Here is a 16,839-nt window from a genome sequence, read left to right as displayed (position 1 = left end):
TACTCCCCCTCTTCTCGGCTTGGGGCATCTACCATGCTGTTTTTAGTCCTGCATTTAACTACTCTGGATTCCTCCTGTAAGTGGAATCATACAATAGCTGTCCTTTTGTGACAAGCCCAGCAGTCTTTAGTTTCCTTTTTAAGGAATTACCCTAAGGAAAGATGAAAATTAAAATTAAGTGCATGTTATGAGCCTTACCTCTAAATTTTGTTTTTTGGGAATACTTTACCCTCATCATACTTTGCTTACTTTCTTACCTTTCGATAGTTGCTGTTCTCTCTTTGGGTCACTGTTTTGGAGTGAAATTTATCCCTTGTTCTCCATTTCTTTTGTCGTTGAAAATTCAGGACTTTGCTTCTAACTGGTTTTTTTGGCTTTTATCTCTTCTAAACCAGTCCATGCTTTGTTTTTCTCCCAGAATGAACTTTCTAAAATGTAAGTCTGATCGGTCGTTCTTTTATTCATAATTCTGTTTTCTCCATTGCTTACAGGATAGAGGCCACAGCCTCCTTAGTAGCAGAGATCTTTCCTCTCTTTCATTCTCATCTCCAAGACATCCTCAACTAAAACAACCTGCAGTTCCTGAAAAACAGTTTCTTATATCTTCAATTTCTTTTTTTTAAATTCTTTTAAATGTTTGTCTATTTTTGAGAAAGAGAGAGAGAGAGCAGGGGAGGGGCAGAGAGAGAGGGAGACACAGATCTGAAGCAGGCTCCAGGCTCTGAGCTGTCAGCACAGAGCCCGAGCGGGGCTCGAACTCCCGAACCGTGAGATCATGACCTGAGCCGAAGTTGGACACTTAACTGACTGAGCCACCCAGGCACCCCCTTATATCTTCAATTTCTAATAAGAGGTCCCTTCCTGTGGAAAGAATTCCCAGACCTACGTGGGTAGGGTTAGCACTTTTCTCCTTTGGGAAAGGAGAATGCCAAGAATTCTGGCTCAAGAGTTGTATCATTATTTTATGTTACTAAGAAAATGTTGATGTTTAAATGATGACACAATTCTTGTCATTTAACTTTTTATTTTATATAAACTGAAAGAGCTCTGTTGGAACCCTTTAGACACAGAAGTGGCATACCACTGTGAGGCACTATCATGTTCAGAGACATTAAATCCCAAATCCAGAGATGTTGATATGTGAATAAATGTGTATCTCAGAACTGATGAAATATAGTATCTCTCTTAGCCAAATGTGGTTGTTATTAATGGTCTCTACTACATTCCTAAAAGCTCTTCACATGTCAGGAAATGTGACTGTGTTCATCTTAAATTCTTAAAGGCTGTGCATTTAGAAAGCACATAACTGGTGTTCAATGAATGTTGTAGAGGACCTCTACGTTCTTATGGAGTTGGCTTAATATTGGCTATTTCATATATCATGCATAGTTTCTAGAAGGAAAAACATCCTAACAGCTGCCAAATCTTTGTTTAACCTAGCCTGATAAAATCACAAAATTAGTCCCTTTACTAAGAGTCTGCGTTTACTCTAGAATAGGAATTAGAATAATAGAATAGTAGAGTTGGAAAGAATCTCAGAGACAACTAATCTAGCCTGTACTTTTTATACATCAGGAAAACTTGTCCTACCACTTTTATTTATCAAAAGCATGCACGCCTGTTAATTAGAACTTCTGACTAGTGAGTGTGGGCCAAGGGGACATAATTACCTCCAAAAGCAGAGAAATTTGACATTAAAAATGTTAAATTTACATAAAGTGAAATGGACTTTTGTGTATATATCTGTGCACATGCATAGATGTACACACATGTATATATTTATGCATACAGGTACATAATATGTATAGACATATACATATCTATCACATGTATAGATTTATGTAACCGTCACCAGAATCGCAATCTGTACATTTGACACAGTGAGACCGAGGCTGTGTGGCTTTGAAATCCAGGTCTCTTTATTCTTCACTAAGTGTTTCCTCCATTATTTCATATTTGCTTCCTTCCTCGTAAAATAGTCTCTGGTCCATTCAAGCTGGACTCTTCATCATTCTCTATCATTCCATGTACCTATCTTCTTCTGGGACCTTTCTTTAGGATAAAACTTCTACTTAAAATACCCTCTACTCTCAGAAAAAAAACAAAGACTTGTTTAAGTCCTACCTACTCTTTCTTCACTTAATCAAGTTATACTTCCATGAAGCTTTCTGATTACCCTTAATAGTCGCTCCCTTTTCTAAACTCTTGTAACATATACTGTATATGAGCTTGCATTTAATTTATCTTTTAATGTATTTACATTCTCCTTCCTATATACTGCAAATGGAGATTTTATCTTTTACCTCTTGTACCTCCAACTTCATTTTTATTTACTGAACATTTGTAGAATTGAAGATTTCTTTTTTTTTGGCGGGGGTAATCTTCCAGGTATTTCCCTCAGTCCTCCAACTGTGGCAATGTTCTGTCTTCTTTATACCGTTCTGTAGTTTTAGCGGCTCAATTAGAAGGCTCCTCTTTTGACCTTGGCCATGGCTGCCATGTTTAAAAGAAAAATCACCAGCTGAAGCATGGTGTCTTTGCAGGCCATTAGTCATTTTGGGCTCTCTGTGTCTGAACCCTCTTGCTGTGTTTTGGCAATTCCCTATGTTATACTTCTGCCTACCGCCTTCCTTCCACAGTAAAAGCTGAGAATATCAGATCCTAATTTTCCCATCCTCCTGTGAAGCTAGGACCCACCTGTGAATCAGGAGCTAAAGGTTCAAAGAAGAAAGGGTAGCACAGAATTTGTTCTGGTCGTGTTGGTTGGCAGTCGTGACATCTGTTTTCTAAGGGTGGCATGGAGTAGTGATGGAGGCAGCCGTGGAACCTGTGGTCTCCTGTGTTGAGTTGCAACATTCATGTTGTTTTCACTGTGGAGCTTTTGTGGCATGATTTTGACTGTGGGTCTGGAGGCCTGATTTTTCACGTTTGGCAATAGCTCCTCTGTGCATTTCTTTTCTACTTATAACCAGCCAAGACTGGTTTCTTTTGTCAACAACTAAGAATTTTGCCTGGTATGGTATCATACAGCCTGGACATAGAGGCCTACAATGGGTTCTTGTCTTGGCTCTGTCCCAAACTGTCTGACCTTGGATGAATCACTTAAATATTTAGATTCATCATTTTTAAAATGGGTATTTTCAAGGTCTTTTCATCTCTAAGTTCTATTATTTTTGCTTCTGCTAATTGACTGGTGGGACGCTAATGTGATCATCATTGGCTGCCAAACCCATCAGCGGGTACCACCAAATTCTGTTCACATTTATTTCAGTATGGTACTGGTCTTTTCTATTCCAGTAATTCCTGGGTTCTTGTGCCTGTATTTAACCCTATTGGTTAGCTAGTGTTTACTGGTACTGTGCACGCTTGCATCTTGACAGGTGTAAAAATGTTCTTTGTTCTCTGTTTAGTGATCTGATTGAAGGGGAAAAATGCTTTAGGCACCAGTAGGTTTCGAGGTTTCTGTGGTAATGTTGATTCAGACGAGAGCTCCTTAGTGTAGAGCTGAAATTCAAAGTCATAAATTGTAAAAATTACATTTTAATGCAGTACTGTTGGCTGAGAGATTCAAGATTTAAAGAGACCAGCCTTTTAATAGTTTTTTACATGTGCACACTGGAACAACTAATGTGAAATAGTTTTTCAGGAAAGCTAACAAATGCGTTCTAAGTGCCACATCAGTGTAGGGTTATAGCCATTGGCTCTGCAATTGTCTTTTGAAAAAATAGGAGAAGAGGGAGAAGGCACTTAGAGGTCATCCACATTCAAACCTAGCTTCAGAAGGAAAGAATCTTTTCGTGGCTTTCTGACCCCTAGTCTCTGTCCTTTCCAGACACCACATGAAAATAAAACGCGATTAACATTAATTTTGTCTTCTGTCTTATCTTAGCAAATGCACATGATTTTATGGTTTCATTTGTCACCACGGCAAAAACTGATAATACTTTAAAATTTGTTTTCTTTTATGTTTTATTTATTTTTGAGAGAGAGGGAGAGAGAGAGGCAGAATACAAGCAGGGGAGGGGCAGAGAGAAAGAGGGAGACATAGGATCCGAAGCAGGCTCCAGGCTCTGAGCTGTTAGCTTAGAGACCAACATGGGCCTTGAAGTCATGAACTGTGAAGATCATGACCTGAACTGAAGTCAGATGCTCAGCCGACTGGGCCACCCAGGAGCCCTAATACTTTTTTATTTGGTCATACTCGCCTTAGAGGCAGCAGTGGACACTGGGCTGCAGTGAGGATGATGGAGATTTTGTTGGGAGAGCGTCTTTTATTGCATCATCTAGGGAAAAGGTGGATGGAGTTTTATTAATCAGACATTCAGATTCAGATTGCACAAACATTTATTGAATGCCAGATGGGTTAGGGACTATCACCTATGCGGCAATGGTAAGTTTTCAAGTTAGTGCCCACATTGTGCCAATTGCTGTGGAATTACTATAAACCTTTAAACACTCCTACAGCGGTCTTCAGATTTAGCCAGGGAAATGTCTTAAAAATTAACACACATGGAACAAGTCTAAAATAGTTAGGGGTCAAACTCTGCAATATTAACTCTAAAAATGCGGCAGAAGTTTAGATACAGAGTAATGTGGGCTGGAGGGCCTGAGAATACCACGTGGTAGAGTCAGAACTTGAGGGGTGTGCTTGTAAGATTTTTTTTAAGTTTATTTATTTATTTAAAGACAGAGCATGTGTGACTAGGGGAGGGGCAGAGAGAGAGGGAGACAGAGAATCCTGATGGAGGGCTCAGACTCATGAACCGTGAGATCATGACCTGAGCTGAAGCAGACCCTTAACTGACTGAGCCACCCAGGTGCCCCGTGCTTATAAGATTTTGAGAGGACAGCAGGACAGAGGAGGGAGAACTGTTCAGGGAAAGTGGCACATCATATTCAAAGAAAGAGTGGAAGGGAAGGTGAGTGTGGTATATGCATGTGCTAACTAAGATTGGGGTTACCGAGTCCTATGTATAAGCAGACACTGAGGGTAGTGCTAGAGTAAAGGTTGAAGAGTTTGTACTCGAAATAGCCCATAAAAAGGTATGACAAACAAATGTTTTAAAGCATATTACAAAAGATTGTTTTGTATATCATCCTACATTCTCCTTTCCATTTTTTTTTCCCCAGACTCCCTCGAGCCCACTTATCAGCAGCTTCAGAAAATGAAACTGGACAAGAGCCCCTTTGTGGTCGTATCTGTGGTTGGGCAGGAACTCCTGACAGCTGGCCATCATGGCGCCTCTGTGGTTGTCTTAGAAGCTGCTCTCAAGATTGGCACCTGCAGCCTCAAACTGAGAGGTTCGGTTTTCTCTGCCCTGAGCAGTGCTTACTGGTCTCTTGGAAACACAGAGAAGAGTACTGGATACATGCAGCAGGACTTGGATGTAGCCAAGACCTTAGGTAGGGTATGCTTCTGTCTTTTATTTCAGTACAGAAAGGAAATAAAGAAAACTGATTAGCCTGACATGGATAGGGATACCACATGCAATGAAAAGTGAGTGCGTCTCTAGAACATTCTGTGTTTTAGAGTGCTTAGGTCTCCAGCGCTTTTCTTATAACAAGATACCAAGGCTCCCCAAAGGCCAAGATATGTGGATTAACATATTCATTGCCCTCTTCAGAGATTTGGGCTCACAGATTTAATATCCCAAATGATAGTATTGATGGGTGAATCTTTCATCTTAATTTTAATTTTTGCCTCCCTTAGGAGGCGTCAGCATTTTGTCAGAGGCAGTAGTACAGTGCACTGGTTAGGAGTGGGGCCTCTGGAGCCAGACTGCTGAGTTTAGCACCTTGGCTCTGCCGCTTACTAGCCATATGACCTTCTGCAAGTTGCCTCAGCTGTCTGTGCTACCATTTCCTCATTTGTAAAATGCATGTGGCTTATGATTACGGTTGTTGTCACAGCGATTATTCAGTGACTTGCAGGGTTGCAGTAAGAGCAGAGACACGGTAAGTCTGCCATCAGCATACTTGCAAAGAAGCAACACATCGTAGTAGGTTTGTAGTTAAATCACTGAATCAACAAGCTGATGGTTGTTCAGATCCAGAGGTCATTAGCAGAGCATTGAGCTGACTCCTAACAGCTGGTTTGTGTCAAGTTCTTTATCCTCTCATTTCTAGGACCCCTACATCCCTGACTGTAGTTGTATGTTATAACAACAGTTACTGTCCAGAGATTCGAGTTCTAGGACCATAACTTACTACATAGAGTCTTGGAGAAGAAGCAAGTACTTTTCTAAAAGAAGGGAAGTGAAATCTTAGCTAGTAAATCTATGGTTCTTAAATTAATATGGGCATTACAAATTATAATTAACACTATAACTTAGAGAAATTTTATCTTTTTTTAAAATCCAACCCAGGTGACCAGACAGGAGAATGCCGAGCTCATGGGAATCTGGGCTCTGCATTCTTCTCCAAAGGAAATTATCGGGAGGCTCTCACTAACCACAGGCACCAGTTGGTGCTCGCCATGAAACTCAAGGATCGAGAGGTAGGAAGTTTACCTGCAGACCTTATACATTTTTTTGGAAACATGGAGTCTTTTTTTGCCGTTCAAAATGTTTTAGGCACCCTAAAATGTTGCTTTTAGAAGTTGATGATCATTGACTCTTTCATCACCAATCAGGTATTGAATGTCTACCACATATAGACCTTAAGGGTACAGAGATGGATAAGACTTGGCCCCTGACTTCAGGATCTAACAGCCTGCATTGTCAGATACATTGCTCTTATTCAATTCAGATATGAAAGGAAGAGACCTATGTAAAATTAACAAAAAATGTATCTTCATGATATATCCATTAAATTAAAGAAACACACATTTGCTTTATTTGAGATGGGGTATTTTTACTGCAAGCTCTTCATGTTGTGTCTTTGATGGACTTTTAACTCAGGTGGTAGAAGCATAGTAAGTCTGATTGAGAGACATGAATTATAATGATAAAGAATACTGTCTATCTTTATTAGAGAAACGGAATGTAATCTTCTCAGAGAGTTGGTATCCAGTAGATGCAGCATGATGAGAAAGTGCCTGCCAAGTGGAGAGAGGGTAGGGTTTGGAGCAAACTGTTCTGGTACTTCCTGGCTCAGAGATCTTGGGGAAATTATTCCTTAATTCCTCTTTGCCTCTGTTTTCTTATTTAGAAAATAATGATTGTATTTATCCCATACGCAACTGTGATAGGATTATAAATAATATATATATGTAAAGTGCCTAACATGGTACTTGGAATTCCATAAATGGTAGCTTCTATACTATAATATTATTAACAAGAGGAGGGTAATAGGAGAGGTAATAACAAATTTATGAATCAATCTATGTGTTGGGAAGTATATTTAGTTATTATATTTAGTTATCTTAGAATTTCACTGTGGGACATTATAGAGATTAATTATATTATTTAAATGACTCAGCATCTTCAAGTCTCTAGAACACGGTCAGTCACTAGGAGCGAATTGGGGAAGAAAAAAAACCTTTGTTTCAGTGGTGTGCTGGAATCTCCCCTTGGGAATGGGAGAGACTTCCATAAAGTCTCTCTCATCCATGGATGTCAGAAAAAAGCCTTTGAAAGCTGCCAAAATATATCATTCAAGGGAGATGGACTTCAGGTGATTTTATTCTCAAAATAATACTAAAGACTTTTCTCTTTGTTTATTTACTCTTAGTTTACAAACAGTTCTTAAAAGCCAGATAATCTGACTTCTCCATGTTAAGGGAATGAAAAGAGGGATCGGACTTCTAGATGCAGATATACTGGTGGCATTAAGTGAGAGCCAGGTTTAAGAACTAAACCAGCATAGTTGTCTAAATAGGGCCATTTAGTGAAGGCTCGCATGTCTATAAATATGTCAAAAGCTGCATTTGTACTCTATTGTCCTGACCTTTGGGATGCATATATATTAGCCCAATTACTGAATTGGGTCCAAAGACTTGTAATTAGGGCATAGGATTATCATAGGTATTAAAAAGGAGAAGTGAAAATTTTCTGGCTTCCCTCTTCTTAATAGTGTAATTTTCTATAGCCTGTGTTATCTGGGTTTTATAAACCTTTGCTGTATAATAATAAGAAATCATTAAATTATAAGCATGGAAGGGACCTTGAGATAATACTAGAACCAGTTGCCTCCCCAAATCTTCCCGTCTTCAAATTTCTGCCTGCCACAGCCACTCCATCTCCCCCTCTTTTGGCCTCTACTTCACCACCACACTAGTTCACAAACTTGCCTTTTGGGAAACCCTTCTTATGTATAAGTAAGACTGATTTTATCCCCTCTGGGACTAGACAGAGAATGTTCAGCCATAATTAATGGCCTGTGGCCTCTCCTTTTCCAAGCTGAAAATCCCATTAATTTTATTTTTTTCCCATTAATTTTCTCTTCAAAGTTTCTCATTATCAAAACTGGAATAATTTTTACACCCCCCTCCTGACTATTTCATTTTCACTGTTGCCCATTCTGGTTGCCGGTTAGCATCGGCCACAGGGGAAGCCTTGTTTTGGGATGTTCTATCTAGCCCATGCCCCTGCTGTGTATTGCCAAAGCGTATTTATCTGATTTCTAGACTCACCTGTAGAATTCCTCTTTTCTCTCACGGTGTCTCTTCTGTTGTGTTTGCCCCTGGAATCCTAGGGTACCATTCATTTTCTTGAAAATTTAATGCTTTTTTCTTACCTTGTCCCTTAATTTTTAAGGTTGCAGTTGAGTGCTGCTGCTTCTCTGCCTGCATTAAACTGGGAATCTTCATTCCCACATCCCTGAAACCAGCCAATGGTTTTTAAGACTGGAGTTACTAGAACTTAAAGGAACATACAAAGAAATTATTGCAGTAATGCGTATTTCATTCAGTTTCAAAGTTTTAGTTGGCCAGTCTTCTGTGATGTAATTCAGTGAAGTGTGATGCCTGCTCGCAAAGCACCTAACATGCGTAGAGCACTGTGCTGAGGGTTCTGGGTCTAGACAATGGGTGTGGGGGTCTCTCCTCTTGAAGGGCTGATGTTTTCTTTGAGACAGAACTTGAATATAACAAAAGTATTATTAATACAGTGCTTGAGCAATAAATAATGAGCATTCTCTTTAATCGCTGCCAAGGTTCTCGAATTCCAGAGGAGACAGAGACTCCCAGGTATAGACCTGGGCGAGCTTTGTGAAACAGGTGGAACTCAAGTTGGCCCCTGAGTGAGATGTAGAAATTGGCGTGCGGGGTTCTAAAACCTGGTCACCATATCAGTCATGAGGGATAAGATAGTTCATACCATTAACAAAGGTCTGATACTATTTTGTACCATCCTGTTTGTTTTAGTCACAGACTCCTAGTTTTTTAAAAAAATAATAGTTATTAATTTCACCCAGTTATATAAAAAATTCATGAAAATAACCAGCCATAAGCCTACCATCCTTTCAATATTTTGGGTATAATCTTTTAGCAAATATGCACATGTAATTGTTTATTCAGAGAAAAATTGAAATCCTACTATGATACTTTTATAACTTGTTTTTTTGTTAATTTTTTCCACTTAATTTTTTACCTTTCTGCATTGTTTATTTATTTTTAATTAAAAAAAATGTTCATCTCATTTATTTTTGAGAGAGAGAGAGAGAGAGAGAGAGCAAGCAGGGGAGGGGCAGTGAGAGAGGGAGACAGAGGATCCAAAGCAGGCTCTGAGCTGCCATTGCAGAGCCTGATGCAGGACTTGAACTTACAAACTGTGAGATCATGACCTGAGCCAAAGTCGGACGCTTAACCAACTGAACCACCCAGAAGCCTCCATTTCTGCATTTTATGAAATTTCTACTGAAGTTGTATGGTTTTATCACAAATTATTTCATCTCTACCCCTGTTGTTATATATTTAGTTTCAAAATTTTTGGTATTATAAAATCTGGAAAAACATCTTTGTAGATAAATCTTTGAACATATTTCTCATCATTTCCTTTGGCTAAATTATTAAAAGTGGGCTTGCTTGGAAAAATCGTATTAAGGCTTCTGATACTTAATGTTAAATAGCTCTCAGAAAGGCTATATCTGTTTTCCGTCCTACCAGCAATGTATCAGAGGTTCTATTTCCCTGCACTGGCCAACACTTGGAATTACTAACTAATAAATAACTTAAACTAAAATGTCAGCTTGATAAGTAAAACCAAAAAGTGGTATATTGATTGCTGTTTTACTTTGCATTTCTTTAATTGCTATTGGGGCTGACTATTTTTTTTTTAACGTTTATTTATTATTATTGAGAGACAGAGAGACACAGAGCGTGAGCCGTGGGAGGGGTAGAGAGAGGGGGAGAACAGAATCTGAAGTAGGCTCCAGACTCTGAGCTGTCCACACAGAGCCCGATGTGGGGCTTGAACTTACAAACTGCGAGATCATGACCTGAGCTGAAGTTGGTCGCCTAACCAACTGAGCCACCCAGGTGCCCCTGGGGCTGACTATTTTTAAAAATTTCTTTTACAAAAAGCTTGAATACTCATCCTTTTTTTTCTGTTGTGATATTTGATGATTTTATTTTTTATGTATTTTTTTTTGATGTTGGTTATTTAATATTGATCTGATACTAGGCCTTGCAGTATCAGCCCAGTGAGCTGTTGGACAATTTGTGTTCTAATGCACAGTTTTAATTATTGTTGCTTTATTGCACATTTTATATCTGCTATAAGCTTCATGACATTATTCTTTTAAAAAAAAATCTAGAATATTCTTATCTTCCCTCAGTACCCCCAAATGAACTTTAAAATCACTTTGTTGAATTTTGGAGACTCTTCCATTGGTATTTTTGTTGGAATTGTATGAAATTTACATATTAATCATGGATAAATTGATGTCCTTTCAATAGTTGGTCTTCTGTTCAGGAGCCTGGTCTGCTCTTGCATTTCACCTTGTATGCCCTTCAGCGATCGATACTTTTAGGGAGAGTTTTTCCATATTTATTTATTTTTATTTGAATATAGTTGACACACAATGTTACATTAATTTCAGGTGTACAACATAGTGATTTTACAAGTTTATGTATTATGTTCTGCTCACCACAAGTGTAGCTACCATCTGTCACCACACAACACTATTACAATATCATTGACTATATTCCCTATGGCTGTGAAGTTTATTCCTGCAACTTCTCATTCCGTAACCGGAAGCCTGTATCTCCCACTCCTTTGACTCATTTTCCCTATCCATCCCCTCCCTTCTGGCATCCATCAGTTTGTTCTTTGTATTTTTAGTTCTGATTCTGCTTTTTGTTTGTTTACTCATTTGTTTTTTTAGATTCCACATATGAGTGAAATCATATGGTAATTGTCTTTCTCAGTCTGACTTATTTCACTTAGCATAATACATTCTAGCTCCATCCATGTTGTTGCAGATGGCATGGTCTCATCTTTTTTTTTAGGGCTACATAAAAACAAAGCTGGAGATATCGCAATTCCAGATTATAAGATATACTACAAAGCTGTAATAATCAAAATAGTATGGTACTGGCATACAACAGACACATAGATCAGTGGAACAGAATATAGAACCCAGAAATAACCCCACATTTATATGGTCAATTAAAGTATGACAAAGGAGGCAAGAATATGAGATGGGGAAAAGACAGTCTCTTCAGTAAATGATGTTGGGAAAACTGTACATGTGGAATGAAATTAGACCACTTCTGGGACACTTGTGGGGCTCAGTCACCTAAATGTCTGACTCTGGCTCAGGTCATGATCTCTTGGTTTGTGAGTTGGAGCCCTGCATTGGGCTCTGTGCTGACAGTGCAGAGCCTGCTTGGGATTCTCTCTCCCTTTCTCTCTGTCCTTCCCACATCTTTCTCTCTTCCAAACTATATAAATAAACTTAAAAAAAAAAGAAAAGAAAAGAAATTAGACCACTTCTAACACCATATACAAAAATAAACTCAAAATGGATTTAAGACCTAAATGAGTCCTAGAAGAGTGCACAAGTAATAATTTCTCTGACATTGGCTACAACATTTTTTCTAGATATGTTTCTTAAGGCAAGGGAAACAAAAGCAAAACCAAAAAAAACAAAAAAAACAAAAACAAACCCACAAACCATTGGGATTACATCAAAAAAGGAAAAAAAGCTTTTGCACAGCAAAGAAAAGCAAACAAAACAAAAAGGCAACCTACTGAATGGGAGAAAATATTTGCAAATGATATATTCAATAAGGGATTAAGATCTAAAATATATAAAGAATTTACACAATTCAATGCAATTTTTTCCTAGATATTTAATGTATCTCATTGGAAATAGGATATTTCTTTCCATTGTGTGTAGGTTTCTAAAATTAGGTACTGATGGGGGCATGTGGGTGGCTCAGTTTTTGATTCATGCAATTCTTGATCTTGGGGTTGTTTGAGCCCCACGGTGGGTGTGGAGATTGCTTAAAAATAAAATCTTAAGGAAACACAACAAAGCAAAACAAACTAGGTACTGATGATATATAGGAAAGGTGTTTGTTTTACATGTTTTGCATGTTTTGGCGCATGTGAAAATTCTCTCATAGCTCATAATTTTTTGTTGATTCTTGCGAATTTTCTTGTAATGGAAATTTTTTGCAAATAATGATAGTTTTGTGCATTTCTTTCCTTATGTTATATCTCTACCTTTTTTTTCTCTTAACTTTTGCACTGGTGGAACTCTGAGAACTCTCCCCAAAAGAATCACTCTTCCTCTTGAGTACAAAAAGCTAGAGAATGTACTTTTTTTTTTTTTTTAATTTTTAGAGAGAGAGAATCTTAAGCAGGCTCCATGCTCAGCGTGGAGCCCAATGCAGGACTTGATCCCATGTCCCTGGGATCATAACCTGAGCCAAAATCAAGAGATGGACATTCAGACAACTGAGCCACCCACGTGCCCCATCAGAGAATGTGCTTTCTATGATTATCCTACTCTTACATTGTATCTGTGACCTCAAAATGTACCTTGGTTTCCCTTTTGCATTATTTTGATATTGAAATAAAATATAGGACACTGACTTTTGAAGCAAAAGCTAACCACTGTGAATGGTGTGGTTATGAGGATACCAAGGTACATCTTTCTGCATTTTATATCTTTGGCTCTAGTATATTTTAATGTTTTCTCAAATAGTGAGGTAACAGCCTGAAACCACTCTGTCCACGTACTTAAAAAGCAGTAGGTTTTTCTTTTATACAATTACTCTCAGAAACTTAATAGGGGAGGTGATACCTTCTCCACAGGAATTTTTCATTCTAACTAACCTTCTATCTGCTCTAATGGTTTGAAAATTAATTTCAGGTGCCCATAGAGACCTTCCTATGAGCTAATATTAATTGCCAGATGAGTGCATAAATTATACTGTATTAGAGATGTTGTTCTCTATTTAGGAATCTGATATGCAAATATGCTGATGACTCTGAAGCTTTTTTCATCAGTCTGATTTCTCTCCTGGGTGTCATATTTCTTTATCCAACTGCTTCCTGGACACCCACCTTCAATTCCTAACTTAGCCCTCAGTCGGTGCCTATTTCTGCATTCGCTGTTTGTCCTCCTGTTGCCAAGCCACCTAACTCTCACCTTTGGCTTGTTCCCGGGTTCTCTTCTTTCTGGCAACCTCTTTTCTGGGTCCTCCCTTCCACCATGCCATCTTTTGCCTGGACTGTTGTAGAACTTCCCACTCTTCCTACCACGTACTGTCCTACAAGTAAAGGAGAGGTTTCAACTGCTTGGACCTATGAGCATAGCCTGAAGTTGCCGCCGTTAACTAGGTAGTTTCTTTCAAGTGTAGTGCAGTGCCTGAGAATGTGAACTTCAGTATTAGACAAACTTGAACTTTGGCTCTGACACTTATTACCATGTGACTCTGAACATTATTTAACTCTTCTAGGTGTGATGGACATGTGAGTTATTTCTAATGTTTGGCTTTTATGAAAAAGCTGCTAGTAAGCATTTTTGTAGATGTCTTTCGGGAAACATCAGCAATGTTTCTTCATACATACGTTTAGACTTATTAATTTTTACCAGCTTTCTGAAGTAGTTATACCAAGTTACATCATCAGCAATATAAAGGATGTGAAGCCTTAATAGCAGATAAATAAAAAGTAAAAAGGGACACCTGGGTGGCTCAGTTGATTAAGTGTCCAACTCTTGATTTAGGCTCAGGCCATGGTCCCAGGGTTGTGAGATCGAGCCCCACGTCGGGCTTTGCTCTGACAGCATGGAGCCTGCTTGGGATACACTCTCTCCCTCTCTCTCTGCCCCTCCCCCCTCTCAAAATAAAATAAATAAAACTAAAAAAAAAATAAAAAGAACAAGGTATATGGAAACACAAATATCTGAGTAGAAAACTCTGTGTGTGTAGTTAACATTTTTATTTTATTTTTTGAGAGACAGGGACAGAGCGCTGGTTGGGGAGGGGCAGAGAGAGAAGGATACACAGAATCCGAAGCAGGCTCCAGGCTCTGAGCTGTCAACACAGAGCCTGATGCGGGGCTTGAACCCACGAACTGTGAGATCATGACCTGAGCTGAAGTCAGGCGCTTAACTGACTGAGCCACCCAGGCGTCCCTGTGTGTGTAGTTACATAGAGGAAGCGATTCTAGTAGTAACTACTTTGTTTATTGTTGTGAGAATCAAATGAGTTCATGTAAAGTGTTTTCTTAGCACAGTGCCTAAGACACAATAAGAATTCAAAAATGGTGCTACTGTTATTATTGGCATTATCTTTGGCACCATCATTTAAATGAGTCACGTGCAGTTGCACATGCCTATGTAATATTAGAGTTTAATTCAGTGTAAAATTGTTTTCCCCCAGATAGTCAAGTAAACTCAACACTCTTGGAAAAAGTGCTATTTATTTGCTAGGTAGCTTTGCGTACTTCTTGTCATACTGGAAAATGTAAATACTGTAATTTGTGAAATCTGTTTTACCTCTGCCCTGATGCTAGTTTCTTCTCGATTTGATCCATCACCTACAGAGATCTATGAGTTACCCCCCAAAAATTTAGTTCTGATCACACAATTTTCCTGCCTAAAATCCTTTGACAGCTTTCTCTTGCCTTCAGGATAAAGTCTAACCCCCTTCATAACCTTTTCCCATTGCTTCAGCCACTCAGTATGTCACACGCCTTAGCGTCTGTTCATACTAGCCTGCTTGTCATACTTTGTTAAATGTGCCTTATACTTTCCCCTCCATATCTTTACTCTTTCGGGTCTGCATAGAAGACCCCATCTTTGACCCCTCAGCAATGTTTTCCGTATTCGGGTTTCATTAAATTGCCTCTGCACCATGAAAGCTCTTTTAAAAGTTTTACCTTTTTACTCATTATCATACAAATGTTGGTGAAGCCCACTTTACCAATCCTTTTTTTTTTTTTTTTTAATGGTTAATCCCTTTTGTGTTCTGTTTAAGAGAATGTTTGTGTATCCCAAGGTCATCAAAATATTTTTCTGTGAGGCTTTACTGTTCTACCTTTTGCATTTAGGTCTCCTGCCACTTGGAATTTACATTTGTGTTTGGTTTGGGGTAGGGATCAAAGTTCAGCTTTTTCCCTCATATACATATCCAATTAACACAGAACCATATATTCACAAGACCACACTGTATGCTCCTTTTGTCGTAAGTCAGGTGTAAGGTATATAAGGACTCTCTTTTCTGTGTTGTTGATTTCTTTGCCTACTCCAGTGGCGTAGCTGCTTTACTGCAGCTTTTTTTTTTTTAAGTATTTTTTTAACGTTTATTTATTTATTTATTTTTATTTATTTATTTATTTATTTATTTTAATATATGAAATTTACTGTCAAATTGGTTTCCATACAACACCCAGTGCAATGAGAAAAAAATGAAATATGACCTTTTGTAGCAACGTGGATGGAACTGGAGAGTGTGATGCTAAGTGAAATAAGCCATACAGAGAAAGACAGATACCATATGGTTTCACTCTTATGTGGATCCTGAGAAACGTAACAGAAACCCATGGGGGAGGGGAAGGAAAAAAAAAAAAAAAAAAAAAGAGGTTAGAGTGGGAGAGAGCCAAAGCATAAGAGACTGTTAAATACTGCAGCTTTTTAATGAGTCTGGAATTCTAGTAGCTTTGTTTTTCTTTAGGATTGCTTTGGCTATTCCAGGTTATTTACATTTATATACATGTAAGTAAATATATGTATTTTAAAATAAGCTTATTGTTCCCCTTCCCTTCACTCAAATATCCTGCTGGGATTTTGATTAGGATAGCATTGAATCTATAAGTATATTTGAATCTAATAGTCCATGAACATGGTATATTTCTGCATTTATTTAAGCCTTGTAAAATCTATTACAGCAATGTTTTATAGTTTTCAGTGTAGAACTATTGCATAATTTCCTTTAGTTTTATCCTTAGGTGTTAGGTGTGTGTGCGTGTGCACATGTGCCTTTTATTGTAAATGATATTTTATTATTTTCCTTTAATTCAGCAGTATTTTATTTATATTTAAACTCTAGTGTAATTAACATACAATGTTATATTAGCTTCAAGTGTACAATATAATGATTTAACAATTCTATACATTGCTTAGTGCTCATCATGATAAGCGTACTCCTAATCCCCTTCACCAATTTCACCCACCCCCCATCCACCTTCCCTGTGGTAACCATTAGTTCTCTATTGTAAATGGTATTTTAAAATTTTATTTTTCCCAGGTTTTCCTCCTTGACCCCAGATATTCAACAACCCTTGGAACAGGTCAATTTGCTCATACATTTATATTCCCATACCACTTTGTTTTTCATTCTTATGTTTTTACCATTTTGTAAGTAATATATGAATTAATTATTGATGTAAAAGATTCAAACGTTATCCTTTCCAGAAGTGACCCCTGTTGCCAGTTTGAAGA

At 38.2% G+C, this 16,839-nt stretch overlaps 1 protein-coding gene across 1 annotated transcript in view; it reads left to right on the top strand.

The window, feature by feature from the left end:
* TTC28 (tetratricopeptide repeat domain 28) overlaps nucleotides 1–16,839 on the top strand; it is a 622,119-nt gene that overhangs the window by 324,601 nt on the left and 280,679 nt on the right. Inside the window, exons 4-5 of the mRNA XM_049619809.1 lie at nucleotides 5,131–5,403; nucleotides 6,366–6,496. Coding sequence (XP_049475766.1) covers nucleotides 5,131–5,403; nucleotides 6,366–6,496 — 404 coding nt within the window. The remainder of the gene's footprint in view (nucleotides 1–5,130; nucleotides 5,404–6,365; nucleotides 6,497–16,839) is intronic.

This window comes from Panthera uncia, assembly GCF_023721935.1.
Source record: "Panthera uncia isolate 11264 chromosome D3 unlocalized genomic scaffold, Puncia_PCG_1.0 HiC_scaffold_8, whole genome shotgun sequence".
Classification (NCBI taxonomy): Eukaryota; Metazoa; Chordata; class Mammalia; order Carnivora; family Felidae; genus Panthera; species Panthera uncia.
This window is presented reverse-complemented; position numbering and strand designations above follow the sequence as displayed.